The following is a 20,238-nucleotide window of genomic DNA, read 5'->3' as shown; positions in this document are numbered from 1 at the left end:
TTATCCTCCTGCAAGGATTAATATTTATAGTGGAGCATAGGTAGATATTTCATTTATGAAAAGACAACGTAAAAAGTTTACTCTCAATATATTCCTTCACAGAAGGTCATGCTTGACTATTGCAATTAAAGAAGTTTGGTCAAGGCAGAGGAGAAAGACTTTTTACTCATTTAATATCCCTAGATTATGGCATGAGTTAGTACGGCGTTAACAATCGGGTATCTGTGTAAACGTGTAACCGCTTGAAATTTTGATTTAAAAACCCTGTCAGAATGTAAGACCTAAAATCAAATCATGAGTAAGGCATTCTAGTCAGATAGCATGTTTACAGCAGGATCATTGACCAATTCCGTGTGAGTCATTTCAGTTCCAGGTTTAGTAATAAACTTCTGACTCCATTAACACCGTCCAGGTAAAGAGTCAATAAACGAAACATTCAAAAGAAGAGAATTTCCTTGTTAGTAATGCCAATTCAAATAATCAAACCAAGTGGCATAATTCATAGAGAAGCTGGTCAAGAGAAGCCTAGAAAAAGATTCTGAGACATATTATAGGTCAGGAATGAAACTGTCTGACAACATCAAATGCAGAAAAGGTTTATGGTGCTCAGTCCACACGACTTTTTAAACTTTATTAAAAATTATGGAACTGCAGATATGCCTTAGAGTGTCACTATTACTGAATGGAAAACACTTTATTTAAAAAATGGTTGCTCTGCCTTCATCCAGCTTTCTGTCAAGAAATGAGATGGTCTTTCTATGTGTACCACTGTCTAAAATGAATATTAACCTATATTTTATATACTTGGCGTGTGATTTCTTTGGGGCAAGAGCTCTATTTTCCGAAGTATCCGTTCACTGTTTAGCACAATAGGGTCATAATTCTCTATTGGGATATATACTTTAGGAGAATTTGTGTCTGTCTGTCTCTCTGCATGTCCGTCCATCTGTGTATGAGTCTGTTTGTTCAAGAACTCCTCCTAAAAGCTAGGAACTAGAATCACCAAATTTAGTATGTAGCTTCCCCTTATAACTTAAAGCGAGATAAAAGCATTTGGCTGTGCCAGGACAATGGGATGTGTGATTGTGTTTGTTTCTTATTAAACTGAAAAGGCAGTACAATTATACTCCCAAATGACCATGGGGAGAGGGAAGAGACAGCAAGCTCCCAAGCCCCTGAGGAGTGGCCAAGTTGCATGGCCCCCGCTGGCCTGGGGAACTGGCTGGCAGATGGGCAGCATGTCCCCTCCCCCTCGCCCCGACCTGAGGGGCAGCTGCCATCCGCCCAACACCCTGCCCTGAGCACCCCACTTTCTCTCCTACACCTTCCAACCACTTTCCTGACTCCTGCACGCCCCCCATCCCTTGCCCTGAACCCCTCTTCATCTCCCAACCCTGACCCCTGTATCCCCCACATCCTCAAGACCTTGCCCTGACTCCTGTACCCCCATACCTTTGACTCTGTGCTCTGAAGGATCTGAGCAATGCTGGGTAAAACTTCTAGTAGTACAAAAAGCAAATAATTCAAATCTTTCTAAAAATACTGTAAATAAATGAGCTACAGTGTATTCATTCGGAACAGCTGTCAGCTGTTATAAAAGATATTCCAGCAGGGATAGACAAGTAGGAGGCCCTTCTTCACCTCAGTGGGCTGCAGCCGCCCACGGGGGTTCCACCTGTGACCACCCTCCCCCATGCACCTCTGCGCTGTACTTATCTGCTCCTCCCTCTCCCTTCCAGCACTTTCAGTGTGCACAAACTGCCTGATCTGCACTCCATCCCTCTTCTCCTCCTTCCTCCCAGAGCCAGACTACCATGAACCGCTGACTTGTGGCATTCCAGCTCTGAGGCATTTGTGGCATTTCAGCAGGAAGTGTGAGGCTCCAGTACTGTACCTTGTTGTGCAAGAAGCGCATGGGGAAGGAGGACAGCCAGGGGGTCCATGAGCTGCAGGTGGAGTGCCAGTTGGCCGTATATGGCCTGCAGGCCACAGATTCCCCACCAGTGGGATTAGAGCATTCAAGAGGATAAAGGCAAAAGGGAAAGTTATCCCATAGATTCATGTGGGCAATGAACAAACTGATAATCTGGAGCCAGCATGGCATCATCTCTTCACGTGTCTCTTATAGGCCTTTTCCCACAAGCAGCTTCATGAAAGGTGACTGACACTCCCTCCCCCCCGACATGTACCTGGAACACAATCCCTGTTGGTTATAACTGCGTTCAAGCAATTGCTCAAGAACCATTTCTTAAAAAAAAACAAACACGGTAGCTGGCAAGTTTTGGTGTTTTATGGATACGCAGAAAAAATACTTAACTGCCAACAGCGCAGCCCAGTTTAAACAGGGTGTACTGATGTTGCACAAGCTAATTGACAGAAGTTTTAGCGCTGAAAAAATCACTCTGAACATTGTTACAAGCAGCAGGATCAGAATCCACACACCCCTCTCTCGCCCAGCCGAAAACAAAATTCCCCAAAAAAAGAGGCATTCGCGTTATTTCACCACCGGGGAGGAGGGTCAGTATTTTCAAGTCACGGACTCCTAAGGCCAACCCAAGTGTCCACCCGATCTAGTCAACCCGTACGCAAAGTTCTCACCTAACTCGGCCGAAGGTGCCTCCCCACAAAGACCCACCTCCCTTAGAGCCCCTTCGGCAGATGCTCCTTCCGCAGCTCTACAACCCCCCACGACCACTGCCGACGCCCGGAACCGCTACAAGCCCGCCGCTCCCCTCCCACCAAACCCCTTCCGGGACCCGCTTCTCTAGACTCGCCCTTTCCAGACCCCCGAGGCCTGGCTCCAGTAAGGGCCCATTCGGTGTTGGGAGCCGCCGCCGCCACCCCACGATGATCACCGACAGCGGGTGCCCCTGTGCTCGTCTCCCCCCGGAGCCGCATTCACTCCAGCACACTCCCCCCACCGCCCTCCGGCCCGACCTCCACTCCCACCGGGCTCCCCAATCCCCGCCGGGTGCCCCGCCCCGGCCGTGTCACTCACCCTTTGTAGTAGGCTTTCACCCGCACCTGGTGGGCGCTATCCCCGCAGAGGCCGCCGCCGCCGCCGCCCAGCGTCGGGTGGGACATGGTGGTGCTGGTGCCGCTGCCGCCGCTACTCTCCCGCTGCGTCGGCATCTCCCCCGGCCCCGCCAGAGGAGCAGGCAAGGAGGGAACGAGCGACCCCGCCGCCACCCCACAGGCTCCAGGAAACGCTTCCGTCCCGCCCCTCCTACGGGCGCCTCAGAGTCAGCCCAGCCCGCGGCGGGCCGCGCCAAGGGCCCATGCTCGGTGGGGGAGGGAGGAACAAACCACTTCTTGGAGCGAAAGGGAGGGAAGAAGCAAGGCGCGAACAAACCAAGTCAGCGAGGGGGAGAGACGGGATCAGCCCATGCGCCACAACTCTGTGTGTGTGGGGAGGGGGGGTACACTACTCCTTCCGGAGAGAGCAGGCAAGCACCCCCTCCTCCCACCATTTGCTTCCTTAGTCTCCTCCAGGACACACCTGTTGGGGAGGGGGGGACTGTTCTCCGCTCTTGGGAAGGAAGGGGCGGAACAAACCCGAACCCCCTCAGAAAGGCACCAAAGCGATTTATCCCGAGACAAACGATCCAGGAAAAGCTGTACCCCCCATTTTCTCTCGCATCCCGTGCTAAAGTGAAGGCGTGCGACAACAATGATACCTATGTTATCCGCAGTTGGTAGAGTCCACAGGTTTCTGGCCGGGAGGGAGAGGGGGAAGGAGGCTTGTAGAGGAGCGAGCCAAAGCCGTGGGGAATTCTGGAACTCGTAGTCACTAAGGTTCAGGGGGCACGCGCCACCGCTGCTCCTCCCCCCTTCTCCTACTTGCCACAATGGAGCAGTAGCGTGTGCGGGTGACGTGTGCAGAGAGATTTTACAGGGAAGGGGCTGCCTGGGGTGGAACAGCAGCATCTTGGTTGGTGCTCTTCACTAGGAGAAGTCAAGGGCAGGGAGTTTGCTATCTGGGGTAGGTTGTACCAGAAGAACTGTTCCATGAGGGCTACGTCTAGACTGGCATGATTTTCCGGAAATGCTTTTAACGGAAAAGTTTTCCGTTAAAAGCATTTTCGGAAAAGCGCGTCTAGATTGGCAGGACGCTTTTCCGCAAAAGCACTTTTTGTGGAAAAGTGTCCGTGGCCAATCTAGACGCGCTTTTCCGCAAAAAAGCCCCGATGGTCATTTCCGCGATCGGGGCTTTTTTGCGGAAAACAAATCTCTGCTTTCTACACTGGCCCTTTAGCGCAAAAGTTTTTCGGAAAAAGACTTTTGCCCCAACGGGAGCAGCATAGTATTTCCGCAAAAACACTGACAATCTTACATGAGATTGTCAGTGCTTTTGCGGAAATTCAAGCGGCCAGTGTAGACAGCTCGCAAGTTTTTCCGGAAAAGTGGCTGCTTTTCTGGAAAAAGTTGTCAGTCTAGACACAGCGGAGGTGTGTGAAGTCAAGAGGCGTTGTGTAAAGTTAAACTCGTCCTTGAATGTTTTGATGAATTTGAGCCCAGTCCAATTCCTGTTTTAGTGCAGTGTCATTGCAGTATTGTTGGTCCCAGGGTATTACAGAGAGGAGGTGAGTGAGGTAACCATAACATCTTTTATTGGACAAACTTCTGTTGGCAAGAGAGATAAGCTCTGTGTAAAATCGAAAGTGCTCTCTCTCTCTCTCAGCAACAGAAATTGGCCCAATAAAAGAAGTTACCTCACCCATTCCTTATCTATGTATTTTAATGGAAATCATAACAGGTGTTTTGGCAGTAGCAGTGACACCTAGAACAGTATTTCCTGAAACTCACTGCAAAGTTCCTTTTTTAGCACGCAGATATGATTTACCATTGTTTTGAGGTTATGACTAATTAACAGGTTTGAATTCAACAAATTATCGAAATCTACATGGCCTACAGTGTTCACTGCAGCATTCAGGTGCAACAGGATAGAGTGGCAGCAATAATTTGATACAACAATCTACTCTAGTTTTCAAGGGAGACCAGTAATTTGGTGAGGAGCGTTCTGCAGTACAGGCAGTCCCCGGGTTACGTACAAGATAGGGACTGTAGGTTTGTTCTTAAGTTGAATTTGTATGTAAGTCGGAAATGGCATCCAGATTCAGCCACTGCTGAAACTGACCAGCGGCTGACTACAGGAAGCCCGAGGCAGAGTTGCTCTGCCCCGGGCTTCCTGGAATCAGCCGCTGATCAGTTTCAACAGGCTGAATCTGGACGCCAGTTCTTACATACAGATTCAACTTAAGAACCTCAGGCGTCCCCAAGTCAGCTGCTGCTGAAACTGATCAGCGGCTGATTCCAGGAAGCCCGGGACAGAGCAACTCTGCCTAGGGCTTCATGTAGTCAGCGCTGGTCAGTTTCAGCAGCGGCTGACTTGGGGACGCGTGGGGCAGAGCAGCTGGGGTGCTGCTGGGTGGCTTCAGTAGCGCCGCTCCTCAACGCTACTGGACCAACCCAGCAGCACCCCAGCTGCTCTGCCCCAGGCGTCCTGATTCAGCCGCTGCTGAAACTGACCAGCAGCGGCTGAATCAGGACGCCTGGGGCAGAGCAGCTGGGGTGCTGCCGGGTTGGTCCAGTAGCGCCCAGAGCGGCACTACGGGACCAACCGGCAGTGCCCCAGCTGCTCTACCACAGGCGTCTGGAGAAAAGCCTGGTCTGCTGGGGGGAGGAGGGCGCACTAGTTGCGCCTTCCCCCCCCCCCCCCCAGCAGACCAAGGAGATGCGGGTGGCGGACCGAGACGCACCGCGGTCCCACCGCCCGGGTCCTCCGCGGCTTTGCTCCGCGTCTCCCTGGTCTGCTGGTCTCCAGCAGACCAGGGAGACGCGGAGCAAAGCCGCGGAGCACGCGGGCAGCGGGACAGCCCAGACGCGCCGCGGCTGTCCCGCTGTCCGTGTGCTCCGCGGCTTTGCTCCCCGTCTCCCTGGTCTGCTGGTCTACTGGAGACCAGCAGACCAGGGAGACGCGGAGCAGCTTTTCTCGCCCCGGAGGACGTGGGCGGCGGGACCACGGCGCATCTGGGCGTCCCGCTGCTCCCATCCTCCGGGGCGAGAAAAATCCCATTCGTAACTGCGGATCCGACATAAGTCGGATCCGCATAACTCGGGGACTGCCTGTACTGTAAAATACTCAGGAAGCCTGAATGATCTATTCTCATTTTTCACCTTCATCCACTAATATGAGTGTCATTTTAAACCTGTTTCTGTAGGACGCAAAAGAAGGTCATCAATAATTTACCAGAAGGAAATGTAGCCATGGTAACTCTTTGTCTGCTTAGAAGAAATAATTCAATCATATAGTTAGAGGTTTCTAGATCTGTTTTTCTTTCCTGACAATCAGCTAGAGACCTTGTCTAAAAGTAGTGGCAGTAGAAACAAGTGGAGTGACCTATTATAGGATAATTTAACTGGGGATAAGCTAGTCAGTGCACTTGTTAATTACCCCAAGAAAAAAGGGGAATCCACACATTCAGATATGGACCTAACCTAAAGTTAGAATTTACATTCAACAGCATCCAATAAACAAGGCCTGGTCTACACACAAAAATTAGGTCAACCTCGTTACGTGGTCAGGGGTGTGAAAATTCCAATCACTGGCTGATTTACCTATCCTGACTTAATTGCTAATGTAGACACAGCTATGTCTTCTTATGTCAGTGTAGCTACTGTCATTGGGAGAGGTGGTGTTCCCAAAAACAATGGGGAAGAACCCATTCCCTCAGTACAGGATGTATCTAAATGTGGTATTGCCAGCATAGCTACAGCAACATAGTCTATATCAGAGCTGCTCAACATACAGCCCACAGGTCGCATGCAGCCTGTTTGTTTGCAGCCCTCAGTGCACTTTGGGTTTATGCAGGGCTCCACATGCGGCCCACAGGTGGGATCCTTTGAACATGGCCACCACTGGGAATACACTCCATAACAGCGAGTCACTATAATGGTCTTCTGTTGATATGCATTTTAGTAGTAATATGCATTCCTGGACTGTCATTGCTGTCATATGGGTGAAAATCGGGTAAATATTGCATTTTATTAATATCAGCAGAACTGACTTAAATGGGGCCTGTGTGTTGTGTAGTCTTGCCTTAATCTTTGTATTCATGCCTGTCAGTGTGAAAGAAGATATTTGCATATATATTTGCATGTATATGCAACCACACTTAAGTTGTGGCCCCCTGCATGTGCTGTGAGTATCACTGTGGCCCCTGGGGCTTCCAAAGTTGAGTAGCTCTGGTCTATATGTTGGTATAGTGGTGGTATAGTCTCCATAATGCAGACATGCCTAAAAACTTTCATTTACAGAGCTCAAATAACATAGGGTAACAATATGTATATTTTAGTCAAACACATGCTTTGATAAGAAAACAGTTGTTTCCTGGGGAATAATTACAAATCTAGTTGCTAACAACCTGGAACAAGACTTTAACCCTTGGCCTGCCAGCCATCATACAAAAATTATCAGCCTGCTATACTTCTGTAATGCGAAATCTTAAATTATCTCCCTCTATTTTGTGACACTGATAGACCAACCAACCTAATGACTCATAGGCTACGTAATTTTCCGGAAATGCTTTTAACGGAAAAGTTTTCCATTAAAAACATTTTCGGAACAGAGCGTCTAGATTGACACGGATGCTTTTCCGCAAAAGCACTTTTTGCGGAAAAGCGTCCATGCCAATCTAGACATGCTTTTCTGCAAAAAAGCCCTGATTGCCATTTTCGCGATTGGGGCTTTTTTGCGGAAAACAAATCTGAGCTGTCTACACTGGCCCTTTTGCGCAAAAGTTTTGCTCAAAAGGACTTTTGCCCGAACGGGAACAGCATAGTATTTCCGCAAGAACACTGACAATATTACATGAGATCATCAGTGCTTTTGTGGAAATTCAAGCAGCCAGTGTAGACAGCTGGCAAGTTTTTCCGGAAAAGCAGCTGATTTTCCGGATAAACTGGCCAGTCTAGACACAGCCATATTGTATGACCCATGATAATTTAACAGGAGGCATTACAACTGTAATCAGGTCTATCTACTTGGATATGATTTTCAGAGATGTACTAGATAAGCAATCATCAACACATTCATTTGTAGTAAAAGAAATCAAGGATTGATGTTAAATGTGTTTTTCTGTGTTTACCTCTTTCTTGTTAGAGGTTTAAAAATAAAACTGATTAGTTTGTAGATGCTAATCCATTCTAGGGATGTTAAATGGCATTTAATTAGCTAATTGACTAGTTGATGGAATTTCCATCAATTAGTTGATTAATTGATAAGGAGGAAAAACTGCAGAGCTGCAGCAGGGTTAGTTCCTGGTTCCGTAAGCCATGCTGCAGCTCTGCCTGTTAAATGTATTAAGAGCCATCTGACTTTTAATACATTTAAAAAGTACAAATGCAGGGGGGAACTGGGCACAAGCCAGGAATCAGCTGATTCCTGGCTCATGCCCAGTCCCCCCCGCTATGCCTCTACCTCTCTGACTCCCCAGGAGATGGTGCTGGGGGGGCGACCAGCTTATAAGCCGGCTCCCCCAGCACTGGCTCCTGCTCCCCCACTGTGACATAGTGTTGGTACCTTGCTGGTTGCTAGGCTTGGGCTGTGGGTGACCACCACTGGTTACTGTCTGTACCATGGCCCAGCAGAGTAGGTGATGGGACAGGGAGGTAACCTGTTCGACCAGTTACCTCCCAGGGAGAGGAACAAAGGAAGGTGGAATGCCGCCCCTGGCTGGGGGGCAGAGCTGGAAGGGATAGTCTTTTAGAGTCTGTCTGGGAAGCAGGGGAGAAGGAGCTGGGGGGGGGGGGGGGGGCTGGGATTGTAGGGCCCAGCCACCCCCCATCTCAAGGGGGGGCACTGAGGCCTCCTAGCCCCAGTCCCTGTAACAAGATTACATCTGTGCTGCGCTGTATCCTAGAGAAGCAATAAACTCCCTCTATTCTACTGGCTGGTGGAGTCTGTTTGTGCCACTATGGGGGTGCAGAAGGCAGGGGATCCCGACGCGCCGCCACACCCACTTACTGCCTCTCTCTGATAGAGGCAACAAGAGCAGGGAAGCGGCTGGTCAAGTCACTAGTTGACTAGTTGCTTACATCCCTAATCCATTCCATGGCTTAATTATGTATGTAATTGTGGCCAGTTAACCATAAGACCAAAGATATAAGATACTGCAGGAAACTAATAATATTATCTACATTATCTTTTGTTTAACTGTGTTATAATGATGGGACAGTTAATTGTTTTATGTGAATGAAACTAACTAGTTTACTGGGGTATGTATAAGAAGTGGAAGATAAGCTTCCAAGCAATGGTCCACATGCTATATGCAAGGCCTATTCTTTTTTGGAGGAAGGCCTTGCTGTGAAAGTTTCTATTGTAAGGGTTGTCAGACTTCTAGAAGAGTTATAAATAGGGCCCTAATAAATTCATGGACAATTTCAGTGAATTTCACAGCGAGAGGGTTTTTTAATTAGTCAATTTCATTATTTCAGATGTTTACATCTGATCCCAAATGAGATAATAGGGGGAGGGATGAAAGTGCCACCCTCACTGCTGTGCTGACTTCAGAGCCACCGACTTTCCTGAAGTTGGAGGAGGTTCCCATAGGGAACTTGGGGCTCCTAGCTGCTAGTCCCATGGCAGATTAATGTGGGGCCCTGGCCAATTTGGGGACCCTCAGAAAAGTGGGCACCAGAGCCCCAGCTTGCAGCCATAGGGGCTAGACCTGGATGGGAAAGGGAGCCCCAACTGCTGCAATGGGGATGTGGAAGCCCTGAGACCAGGCGCAAACTGCTGGGGCAGAAGCCCTGGAGTTGCTATACTGCAGAATTGAGGATTGTACAAAGAGTGAACATATAATCATAGAATACTAGAACTGGAAGGGATCTTGAGGGATCATCAAGTCCAGTCCCTTGCCCTCATGGACAGAACCAATCACTGTCTAGATCATCCATGATAGATGTCTATCCAACCTGCTCTTGAATATCTCCAGTAATGGAGATTCCACAACCTCCCTATGTAATTTATTTCAGTGTTTCACCACCCTGACAGTTAGGAAGTTTTTCCTAATGTCCAACCTAAACCTCCCTTTCTGCAATTTAAGGCCACTGCTTCTTGTTCTATCATCAGAGGCCAAGGAGAACAATTTTTCTCCCTCTTCCTTGTAATACCTTTTTAGATACTTGAAAACAGCTATCATGTCCCCCCTTTTAGTCTTCTCTTTTCTAAACTAAAAAAGCCCAATTCCTTCAGTCTTCCTCATAGCTAATGTTTTCTAGGTCTTTAATAATTTTTGTTGCTCTTCTCTGGACCTTCTCCAATTTTTCCACATCTTTCTTGAAATGTGGTGCCCAGAAGTGGACACAATACTCCAATTGAGGCCTAATCAGCACAGAGTAGAGCGGAAGAATGACTTCTCATGTCTTGTCCACAACATTCCTGTTAATGCATCCCAGAATCATGTTTGCTTTTTTTGCAACAGTGTCACACTGTTGACTCATGTTTAGATTATGGTCCACTGTGACCCCTAGATCCCTTTCTGCAGTACTCCTTCCTAGATAATCACTTCCCATTGTGTATGTATGAAACTGATTGGTCCTTCCTAAGTGGAGTACTTTGCATTTGTCCTTATTAAACTTCATCCTATTTACCTTAGACCATTTCTTTAGTTTGTCTAGATGATTTTGAATTATTACCCTACCATCTAAAGCACTTGCAACCCCTCCCAGCTTGGTATCATCTGCAATTTTAATAATCATACTTTCTATGCCATCATCTAAATCCTTGATGAAGATATTGAACAGAACTGGTCCCAAAACAGACCCTGAGGAACCCCACTTGTTATGCCCTTCCAGCATGACTGTGAACCATTAATAACTACTCTCTGAGAACAGTTATCCAGACAGTTATGCACCCACCTTATACTAGCCCCATCTAGGTTGTGTTTCCCTAGTTTATTGATAAGAAAGTCATGCGAGACCATGTCAAATGCCTAGGTATACCTCGTCCATTGCTTCTCCCTTATCCACAAGGCTTGATATCCTATCAAAGAAAGATATTAGATTGGTTTGACATAATTTGTTCTTTACAAATCCATGCTGGCTGTTACCTATGTGAAAGTAGAAAGAATTATACTGTAAGAGAGAGATGAATTATGCTGTAATAATTGAATAAGTTGAAGGAATACTGTTTGTCTTTTAACAGGAAGAAGAAAAGTATGTTAATGTTGTTTGTAGGTATGCAGATTCCAGAGTGCTAGCCAGAGTTAATAGGAAAAGGAACATTAGGTGTTAGGGAGAAAGCAATTGAGATAACTAACCAAGGAGATATGGACAGGAGATTGCTGTGTGCTTGATGTGGAAATGAAGATACTTGACTAGCCTCGCCCCTCTTTTAATCCTGTTAATTTTGACTTTCTTTTGACTGTGTAAATCAAGGGGTTTGAACCTTGTAGGGCACTCACATTTTCTGGGTTAATTTAGCAGAGCAGCTTTGCTAAATAAACAGAGCGGTCTGACAAATCTGTGAGTCCTGTCTGACTTTGACAATTATCACCTTATTATCTTCCAGATGTTTGTAGATGAATCCCTTAATTACTTGCTCCATTATCTTCTCTGTCACTGACTGGTCTGTAGTTTCCAGGATTGTTCTTTTTCCCCTTTTTATAGATGGGCACTATATTTGCCTCTTTCCAGTCTTCTGTAGTCTCTCCCGATTTCCATGATTTTTCACAGATGATAGCTAAAGGCTCAGCTACCTCCTCTATCAGCTGCTTGAGTATTCTAGGATGCATTTCATCAGGCCCTGGTGACTTGCAGATATCAAATTTTCTAAGTAATTTTTAACTGTTTAACTTTTAAACCTCCCCCATTTCCACTAGCATTCACTATGTTAGGCATCCCATCACCATCTGACTTCTTGGTGAAAACCGAAACAAAGAAGTCATTAAACACCTCTTCCATTTCTAAATTTCCTGTTGTTATTTCTCCCTCTTCACTGAGCAATGAGCCAGTCCTGTCTTGGTCTTCCTCTTGCTTCTACAATACAATGTCTTCTTGTTACCCTGTGGCTGTGTCTAGACTGGCCAGTTTTTCCGCAAAATCAGCTGCTTTTGCGGAAAAACTTGCCAGTTGTCTACACTGGCCGCTTGAATTTCCGCAAGAACACTGACTATCTCATGTAAGATTGTCAGTGTTCTTGTGGAAATACTATGCTGCTCCCGTTCGGGCAAAAGCCCTCTTGCGCAAATCATTTGCGCAAGAGGGCCAGTGTAGACAGCACAATACTGTTTTGCGCAAAAAAGCCTCGATGGCGAAAATGGCGATCGGGGCTTTTTTGCGCAAAAGCACGTCTAGATTGGCACGAACGCTTTTCCGCAAAAAGTGCTTTTGCGGAAAAGTGTCCGTGCCAATCTAGACGCTCTTTTCCGCAAATGCTTTTAATGGAAAACTTTTCCGTTAAAAGCATTTGCGAAAAATCATGCCAGTCTACACGAGCTTGATTGAGCTCGTTTTGTGACTTTGCCTTTCTAATCTTGCCTCTGCATACTTGTATTGTTTGCTTATATTCATCCTCTGTAATTTGACCTAGTTTCCACTTTTTATATGGTTTCTTTTTTATTTTTAGATCATGTAAGATCTCCTGGTTGAGCTAAGGTGGTTTCTTACCATACTCTCTGTCCTGTCCTGATGGGAAGAACTTGGACAGTGCAGAAGTTAGAGTGGTACCCACCTGCTGAGGCAGTGCATAAGTGACAGTGGTATACCCTCACATTGCCTATGGAGATGGGTCTGATCTCCCCACCAAAAGCAGAGGGTGCAGGAGAAGGACAAATCCTGTCCCTCCCTAGCCTGATGGACTAGCAACTAGGAGTCCTCAGTTGGGGCACTCCCAGCAGCACAGGGTGATTAGATTTAATGAGGCAAAGCTTATTTTATGGTCCATAACACATTTTTCATTATTGTAAAATTGCCAGGGTCCTAGCTCTAAAAGACAAGCCTTAGGTCTGATCTTGCCATGTTTACTCTTCTTAAACTTTGAAAAGGGAAAATATAAGTTGTAAAATCAAGCTCTTCCAAATAATTATTCAGAATATTCTGGAAATGCATGGAAATACTTTAAATTTGAGCTGCCTTTGCATTTTGGTCTGCTGGTACAATTCCAAAGAGACTTTTACAAGACTTTTATTTCAACACTTCTGTGATCCTGAACTATGAACACTAGAAGTCACTTTTATACTGATCTTTTAGCCATTTGTAACTCTCTGCTTTCTTTTTTATTTTATTATTAATCCTTTAGTTTTAGTTATTTAAGGATTGGCATCAACATGATTATTGGGTAAGGTCTGAGACTCGTATTTACCTGGGGATAAATGTCCACTCCTTTAGGATTTATGGACCTCTCATAGTAAATCAGGTTTTCAGTAATACATCATTGTATTAGATTTGGCTGTCTAGATGGGAACAAGGAGGTGACAATGTTTGGTTTTTTGTTAACTTGTGTGATTTTTGCAGACTTTTTTTGTTACTGGTTTGATGAATCTAATTACAGAATAAAATGCCAATTTTGGGAATTGTTTGCTCAATTTTTTGCAGTCTGCCTTGAGGTGCCTTGAGTTTTTTTTTTTTTTTTAATTGTATCCTTTGGTATATATGGTTGTGACTACTTTCTTCCACTATTTGATCTGAGGAAGTGGGTCTGGCCCACGAAAGCTCATCATCTAATAAACCATCTTGTTAGTCTTTAAAGTGCTACATTGTCCTGCATTTTGCTTCAACTACCCCAGACTAACACGGCTACATTTCTATCGCCTTGAGGTGTGGCATTCTCAGTGTAGTCTGAAAAGAGCCCCATCCTCTTTGACATAAGGGACACGGAATCAAGGCTAGGAGGACCACTCTTGTGAGATGCTAAGCACCTCCTAGAAAATACTGAATACTCTCAACTTTAAAGTGTATAGGTGAAATCCTGGTCCAACTGAAATAAATGCCAAAACTCCCATAACTTCAATAGCATCTGAATTCCTCCTGCCCCTTCTCCCCCACCCCCCGGGAGAACTGAGGGCTCTTGAAATTGGTAAGACATGTTTAATACCTCACAAGATCAGTCTCAGAATAAAATAAATATCTAGCAGTAGGCAGTGATTGGTAAAGTTATGCACAGATTTGATAAATATCACTAGATTTATAAAAATGTGATTTAAAAAATTCTAAAATGTCATTTTAAAAGTTTTTTAAAATAACTGATTTTTAAAATTTTCACAAAGTATTTACTGAAAATACTAAGGGTTTATTTTTCCCCTCACTCTTTCACCCTAGACTCTTATATACAGCCCATATATGGCTGCATTCACTGTTCTCTGCAGGACAGAGTATGGCTACAGCAAAGAAACTCCTGTGGCTGGCTCATGACAATTGACTTGGGTTTATGGGGATTAAATTGGTAGGCTTTCTCACTGCTGTGTAGCCTTATGGGTTTAGGGTGAAGCCCGAGCGCCAGGACCATCCCGTTCTGCAAGGTCCTAAAGCTCTGGCTCCAGCATAAGTCTGAGAGTCAACACAGGAATAAAACAGCTCAAGCCCCATGAGCCCACGATCAGCTTGCATGGACCAGACATGAGTTTAGTTTGCTGTGTAGACATACCATGAATAACTAACTTACATTGGTCCCAGTCCTACAATTATGCACATGCTTAGTCTCACTGATTTAATTGATTGTTTTGTGGCAAAAGTGTTTTTCATACCATACATTAGGTTTTTTTTTTTTTAATGTGCTTGGTGGATGAACTTGATCACTGAGTTAGCATGACATTATGCAACTTGATGACATTTTGTCACCATGCAGTCATCGTCTTGACACAAAAATATGACACAACCCAGTGTGGAGTGGTCATGAGAGTCACAACATCATCACTGACGGTTTGTCTCAGCTATGTCAGGGATTGACGCTGCAGCAGTTGATCCACTGGCTGTCAATTTATCATGGTAGATGAGATAAATTGATCTCCCAGTGCTCTCCCGTTGACGCTGGTACTCCACCAGGATGAGAAGAGTAGCTGGTGTCAATGGGAGAAGAACCCCTGCTAACCTTACTGCACACGAGATGCTGTGGTAAATATGTCAACTTGACAGTGAGGGTTAGCATAAACAAGGCCTTAATTTGTGCTATTAAAGGGGGAAACTGATATTTTATATATTTGTTCACAAAAAATAAAAATAAATTAGCTGCATTTCTATAGTTCCTGCTATCCAAGGATCTTAAAATGCTCACAAATAAACTGATATGCACGTTAACTAATGTTGCCTTCACTATGTGGGAGGTGAACAGTTAATGATTCACAAGAGGGAAACTGAGAAGAAAGTTTTTCAGGATTGTAGTTGACCTCTTCCCGGGCTCATTAATTTCAGGGTGGGGAGATGCGAAGGCTCAGAACATCAGGCTGTAAGTGACTTGCACAGTGGGGGCCAAGGGAAGGGAATGCAGCTTTCCCTTTGTCCCCAGCCCATCTAACTGCCCTCTAATTCCGAGCAGCCCCATTCTCCTGGCACTCTTTACAATTTTCCAAAAACAAACACGGGGCAGGAGGGCTGAAGGGAGTGCCATTGTGTCGGGCTCAACTCAAAGCGACCACCATTTTACCAGGACCCATGCTGGCCTTTCATGGTCCCGGCGGGAGGTAGATTTGGGACACACGACTCGGCTGGAACGTAACAGATCCCTAGACCCTCCCATGACCTGAGCCACGGCTCTTAGCCCCCGTCCCCTTTCAGACTGCGGGAGAAGCTTTCCCATCACACAAGCTGTGTCGGGAGGGGACTGGCGGGAGCCGCTGCCTGCCGCGCTATGGCGCCCACCCGCACCAAGCGGGGTGGGGGGGACGGGACAGCGGCGCTAGGTGAGCTACCTGCAGCAGTGGCGGGGAAAGGGGAGGGGAGGTCACGTGCCGTCTGGCCGGTGGGTGTCACAACTCCCCCCCCCCTTCTGTCGATTGCGACCTGCGGTCGGCGGGGCGCACGCGCGGTGCCTCCCCTTGAGGGAGGAGAGAAGATGGCGGAAGCGAAGTGAGTAATTCGTTCGAGGCGAGTCTGGTCCCGCTGGAGTGTCTGGGGGCGGGAGGTGGCGGGCGGGGCCGGGAAGCGGGACCTGACAAAGCGGCGACCTTAGGTCAGCCTCGTGCTGTGAGCCGTCGGGTGTCAGGCTGGGCATCGGGCACCTCTGAGGTTCCCGCTTGCCGCACCTCCCCCCCATCCCGGGATCCCATCCTTGGCCAGCCCGTCCCACAGGGCAGCATGGAAAGGGCGGCCCGGCCCGAAGTGTCATGTGGTGGGTGGCCTGGCCCGGGGGTGGCAGTGTCATGGTGGGAGGCTGCGTAGGGCTGGATGACCTGGGGTCGATGTTGTGTTTCAACGTGGGTGGTGGCATAGGGAGGGCTGAGGCGGGGGAGGGGGCGAGATATATTTCTGCCTCAGGGCAATCTGCTGAGGGCTTGGCATGGGAGGGGGGGTGAGTGTTGGGGTGGCTTTTGGGTGACCAGATGTCCAGTTTTATTGGGATAGCTGTGGTATCTGGGGCTCTGTTTTATAAAGGTGCCTATTACTCCCTGCCCTCTGTCCTGATTTTTCACGCTTGCTGGGTACGCCTAAAGTCATCAGGCAATTTCATGGAATCTGTTAAGCATACTTGGTCTGTTAAGAATACTTGAGGCGGGTGCCAGGCCGGGGGGCAGGTGAGACTGCCACAAAACAGCCTCAGTCCGCAGTGAGGCCTAGGCTGCTTTGCAGCAGCAGCCCTTGTCCGCAGGGGGTCTGAGCACCCCATCGACAGAGTCTGCTCTGCATCCCGTGTAGCATTCTCCATCTCTGGGGCGTTTAGACCCCCAATGAAAAGGGGCTGCTGTCACCCCACATTGCTACCTCTGTATCAAATACAGCAGCCCGGGATGGCAAACAGCCAGTCTGTGTGGGGAACTGGTTTTTAAACTGGCTCCCCTCATGGACCAGCTCCTTCTGCACCCTGCACTGTTGCCTTTGATACAAATGTAGCAGCATGGGATGGAAGGGGGCTCCCTGGGTGTGGGGCCGGGAGCACACTGGTTGCTGGCCCAACCCCCAGGGACTATTGAATAGTCATGTAACAACTAAAATTTCATGCAGTTAAATGACTATTCAATCACCCGATACCTAACATACCCAACCGAGTCACCTGCATAGGATCTTCCTGGTAAAACTGAGGTACCACTGAATTTAGCAGACTGGTTTCACTCTATCCCCTTAACACTGTGGTTCCTCTGATTCTTGCGGTTTGATGCCCATGTCTTCTGGTATTTTTATGGCTTTGTTTAGTTGCTTGCTGCTTGAGCTGCTCCAAATTCTAGTCTAAGGCTGTGTCTACACTAGAGAGCTAACACCAGGGCATCCGTACCAAAATAGCTATGCCACTGTAGCTGTTTCATGTAGCTGTTCTCTGTGAACAAGATAAGTCAGTCGTATGAAAGGGACTTCGTTTTCATCATTAAACATGGAGAGGTTATTCTCTGTGTTATAAATCATCACCCACCTGCTGAACTGATTTTGGATTCCAGGCTTTTTAGCTCCAAAAATAAAAATGTCTCAAAAATATAGATCTCTGTTACATGAACTAACAAAAGATGATGATAGCTTTCACTAATGAAATACCTATAGTGCTTTTTATGCTGCACCCACTTAATAGAGGACATAATATTCTCTTTGTCTCTCTCTCTCACACACAGTCAGTGGCAAAAACATGGAAGTAGGGTTGATTTGAGTGAGTTAGTTATAGCCCAATGATTCAAGGTTATATGTCAGATAAACATGACAAAAACTGTGCATAATTATAGTATATTTTTCATATAGTTATTGCATACATTTTCAACAAGTTAATGATCAGGAAAGTTGAGAGAGTAATAAACTTATTTTTGAAGAAATGGTCCCACTTGCTCAAAAAGAACAACTATTGCCTTGTTGAAATAGTAGGCTGTTGTCCTCTAGTGACTCAGCCACTAGTGGTGAAGACATCCCACACATAGCCAGAGTTGTACCTCCAAAATACTTATCAGTTATTAAAATTAAACATCTAGGGTTATTTTACTGTAGTCATGATAACTTAGTTGAATTACACAATATTCTGCTCAAACCAGAAAGAGAAATTTTAAATGTAAATGTTTAATTGAAATATACCCAGGATCCTTCATGGGAGGAAGATACAATACCGTAAAGTTTGTCTTTGTATTACTTTCCTTTTTACCTGATATGTTTTTTCTTAATGTTGAATGATACTGGCATATGCACATAGGGCTGCTGTCCTCTACTCGAGAGTATCAGAACTGATCAGCTTCGTATTGTAGGCATAACCCGTAGTGATGATACATAATGCTTACATATTAGTAGATCATTTCATTAATAGATCTCCAAGCATTTTGCAAACAAATATCATTATTCCCTTTTTACAGATGGGGCGCATCTAGACTGGCAAGATTTTGCGCAAAATCTTGCCAGCTGTCTACACTGGCCGCTTGAATTTGCGCAAGAGCACTGATGTTCTAATGTAAGAATTCAGTGCTTCTTACGCAAATACTTTGATGCTCTCACTCAGGGATAAACCCTCTTGCGTAAGAATACTTGCACAAACGGGAGCAGCATAGTATTTCCGGAAAATCACTGACGATCTTACATGAGATCGTCAGTGCTTTTCCGGAAATTCAAGCGGCCAGTGTAGACACAGTTGCTGATTTTCCGGAAAAACTTGCCAGTCTAGACACAGCCATACAGTAAATGAAAAAGTATTTTCTCTTCATATGTTCTCCTCGTGATCCTATTGCTCCCAAGAATAGTAGCTCTGCTTCTTATTATTGTTCTGACTATACTGAAACAGAAAATGGAGCAAAAATGTTAACCTCACCAGAAATGTATGCTGAATTTACTTAACTTTTAAACAAGGTTTCTATGAGGAGAAGTAATCTTTTGCAGAGGAAAGAAAAAAATGGTTAGTTAGGAAAGCTGAGGAGATCTACATTAAGTTATTGGAATCTATTTCAGTTGGTAGGTAAAGGGAGACCAGAATTGTTGAGAATACTCCCTTCATACAATACAGTTCTTCATCATAAGGTAGCAGAGAAGTAAAAGCAATTTTCCCAAAATCTTGTCTCCTGAGGGCAAAAGTGAACCACCAGTGGGTGGTTGTTGTTGTTTTTTAAAGAAACTTTATGTTGGTACAGTTGTGTGATGTAAATAGCTAGTGGCTTTCCCGATCTGCTCCTTTAGAGGATGGTGATCTAATGGATCTCCTGTGTATCTTGGTGGTATTTAGTTTTGCCTGTGATTCTTAAAATAGTAGTTTATTGACATAGTTTTTGATATATCCTAAATGTATATTATGAAATAATTTGAAATAGAATGTCTTCACAAACTTACAACTATATTTGCTTTTCCAAAAGTGATATAAGACCTTTTCTTAGGAATTAACATAAATTCATGATTATTTCCTTGGAATAATTTAGATTTTTCCCCCCTCTAAATTCAGTACATCATATGCTAATATAAATGGACTGCTTGAATTTCCCTCTAGCCTGAAAGAACACTGCACTGCTATGGAGAATGAATCAAATGCAACAACATGTTCCACATGTACAACCACCACTACCACCACCACCTCCTCCTCTTCTCGGATGCAACCACCACAGATATCTGTCTACAGTGGCTCTGACAGACATGCTGTACAGGTACTGGGCTGTGATGTAGTGTACAGAAGAATGGAAAAAATCATAAAAAATATTCACTGTTTAAAAACTCGTATATGGGCAATAGCACTTGCTTATAAAAACAAATTGGGCAGTGCTGGATGCTAGTAAGTTGAAAGTTTTATTCTTGCTTTCTGCCCTGGCCTTCACTATCTGTGCTTAAGTATTTTCATGAAATATTGATTCTCTACAAAAACTTTCAGTGATAGAAACTGCAAATGACTTGAATCTTGCACTAAGGAGGCTAGATTAAGGATGTTAAGTATCAGGTAATTGACTAATCGAATAGTCGATGCATTTTTGTGTCAACTATTCGATTAGTTGATAGGGCACCACTGCCTTTGAAGTGTAGCCCTAGGGCTGTTGCTACACTTCAAAGGCGAAAGCACCAAAGCCTGGGGTCAGCTGGGGACTCCCCTGCTGACTCTGGGCTCTGCGGCACTCCACTTTGAAATGCCGTGAGGAGCCTGACGCCAGGCTC

The 20,238-nt window shown here is 45.8% G+C and overlaps 2 protein-coding genes across 12 annotated transcripts in view; one reads left to right on the top strand and one right to left on the bottom strand.

Moving 5' to 3' along the window:
- Nucleotides 1-3,483, bottom strand: part of PRKCI (protein kinase C iota) — a 54,075-nt gene extending 50,592 nt beyond the window's left edge. Inside the window, exon 1 of the mRNA XM_006122859.4 lies at nt 2,999-3,483. Coding sequence (XP_006122921.1) covers nt 2,999-3,132 — 134 coding nt within the window. The 5' untranslated portion in view covers nt 3,133-3,483. The remainder of the gene's footprint in view (nt 1-2,998) is intronic.
- An 11,923-nt stretch (nt 3,484-15,406) lies between these two features.
- PHC3 (polyhomeotic homolog 3) overlaps nt 15,407-20,238 on the top strand; it is a 117,041-nt gene continuing 112,209 nt past the window's right edge. For 8 of the 11 annotated variants that reach the window (XR_012906289.1, XR_012906288.1, XR_012906284.1 and 5 more), the window contains exons 1-2: nt 16,021-16,062; nt 19,586-19,739. Coding sequence is in view for 4 of the 11 variants with exons in the window: in XM_075937893.1 (XP_075794008.1) it covers nt 16,049-16,062; nt 19,586-19,739 (168 nt within the window). In the remaining 7 variants the exon portion in view is untranslated. Of the gene's footprint in view, nt 15,443-15,877; nt 15,897-15,996; nt 16,063-19,585; nt 19,740-20,238 lie in introns of those variants that run through there. The other 3 variants (XR_012906285.1, XR_012906286.1, XM_075937894.1) reach the window with 3 other exon arrangements.

This window comes from Pelodiscus sinensis, chromosome 10, assembly GCF_049634645.1.
Source record: "Pelodiscus sinensis isolate JC-2024 chromosome 10, ASM4963464v1, whole genome shotgun sequence".
NCBI classification, from domain to species: domain Eukaryota; kingdom Metazoa; phylum Chordata; order Testudines; family Trionychidae; genus Pelodiscus; species Pelodiscus sinensis.
The sequence above is the reverse complement of the archived record's forward strand: the minus strand, read 5'-3'. Positions and strand labels throughout refer to the sequence as shown.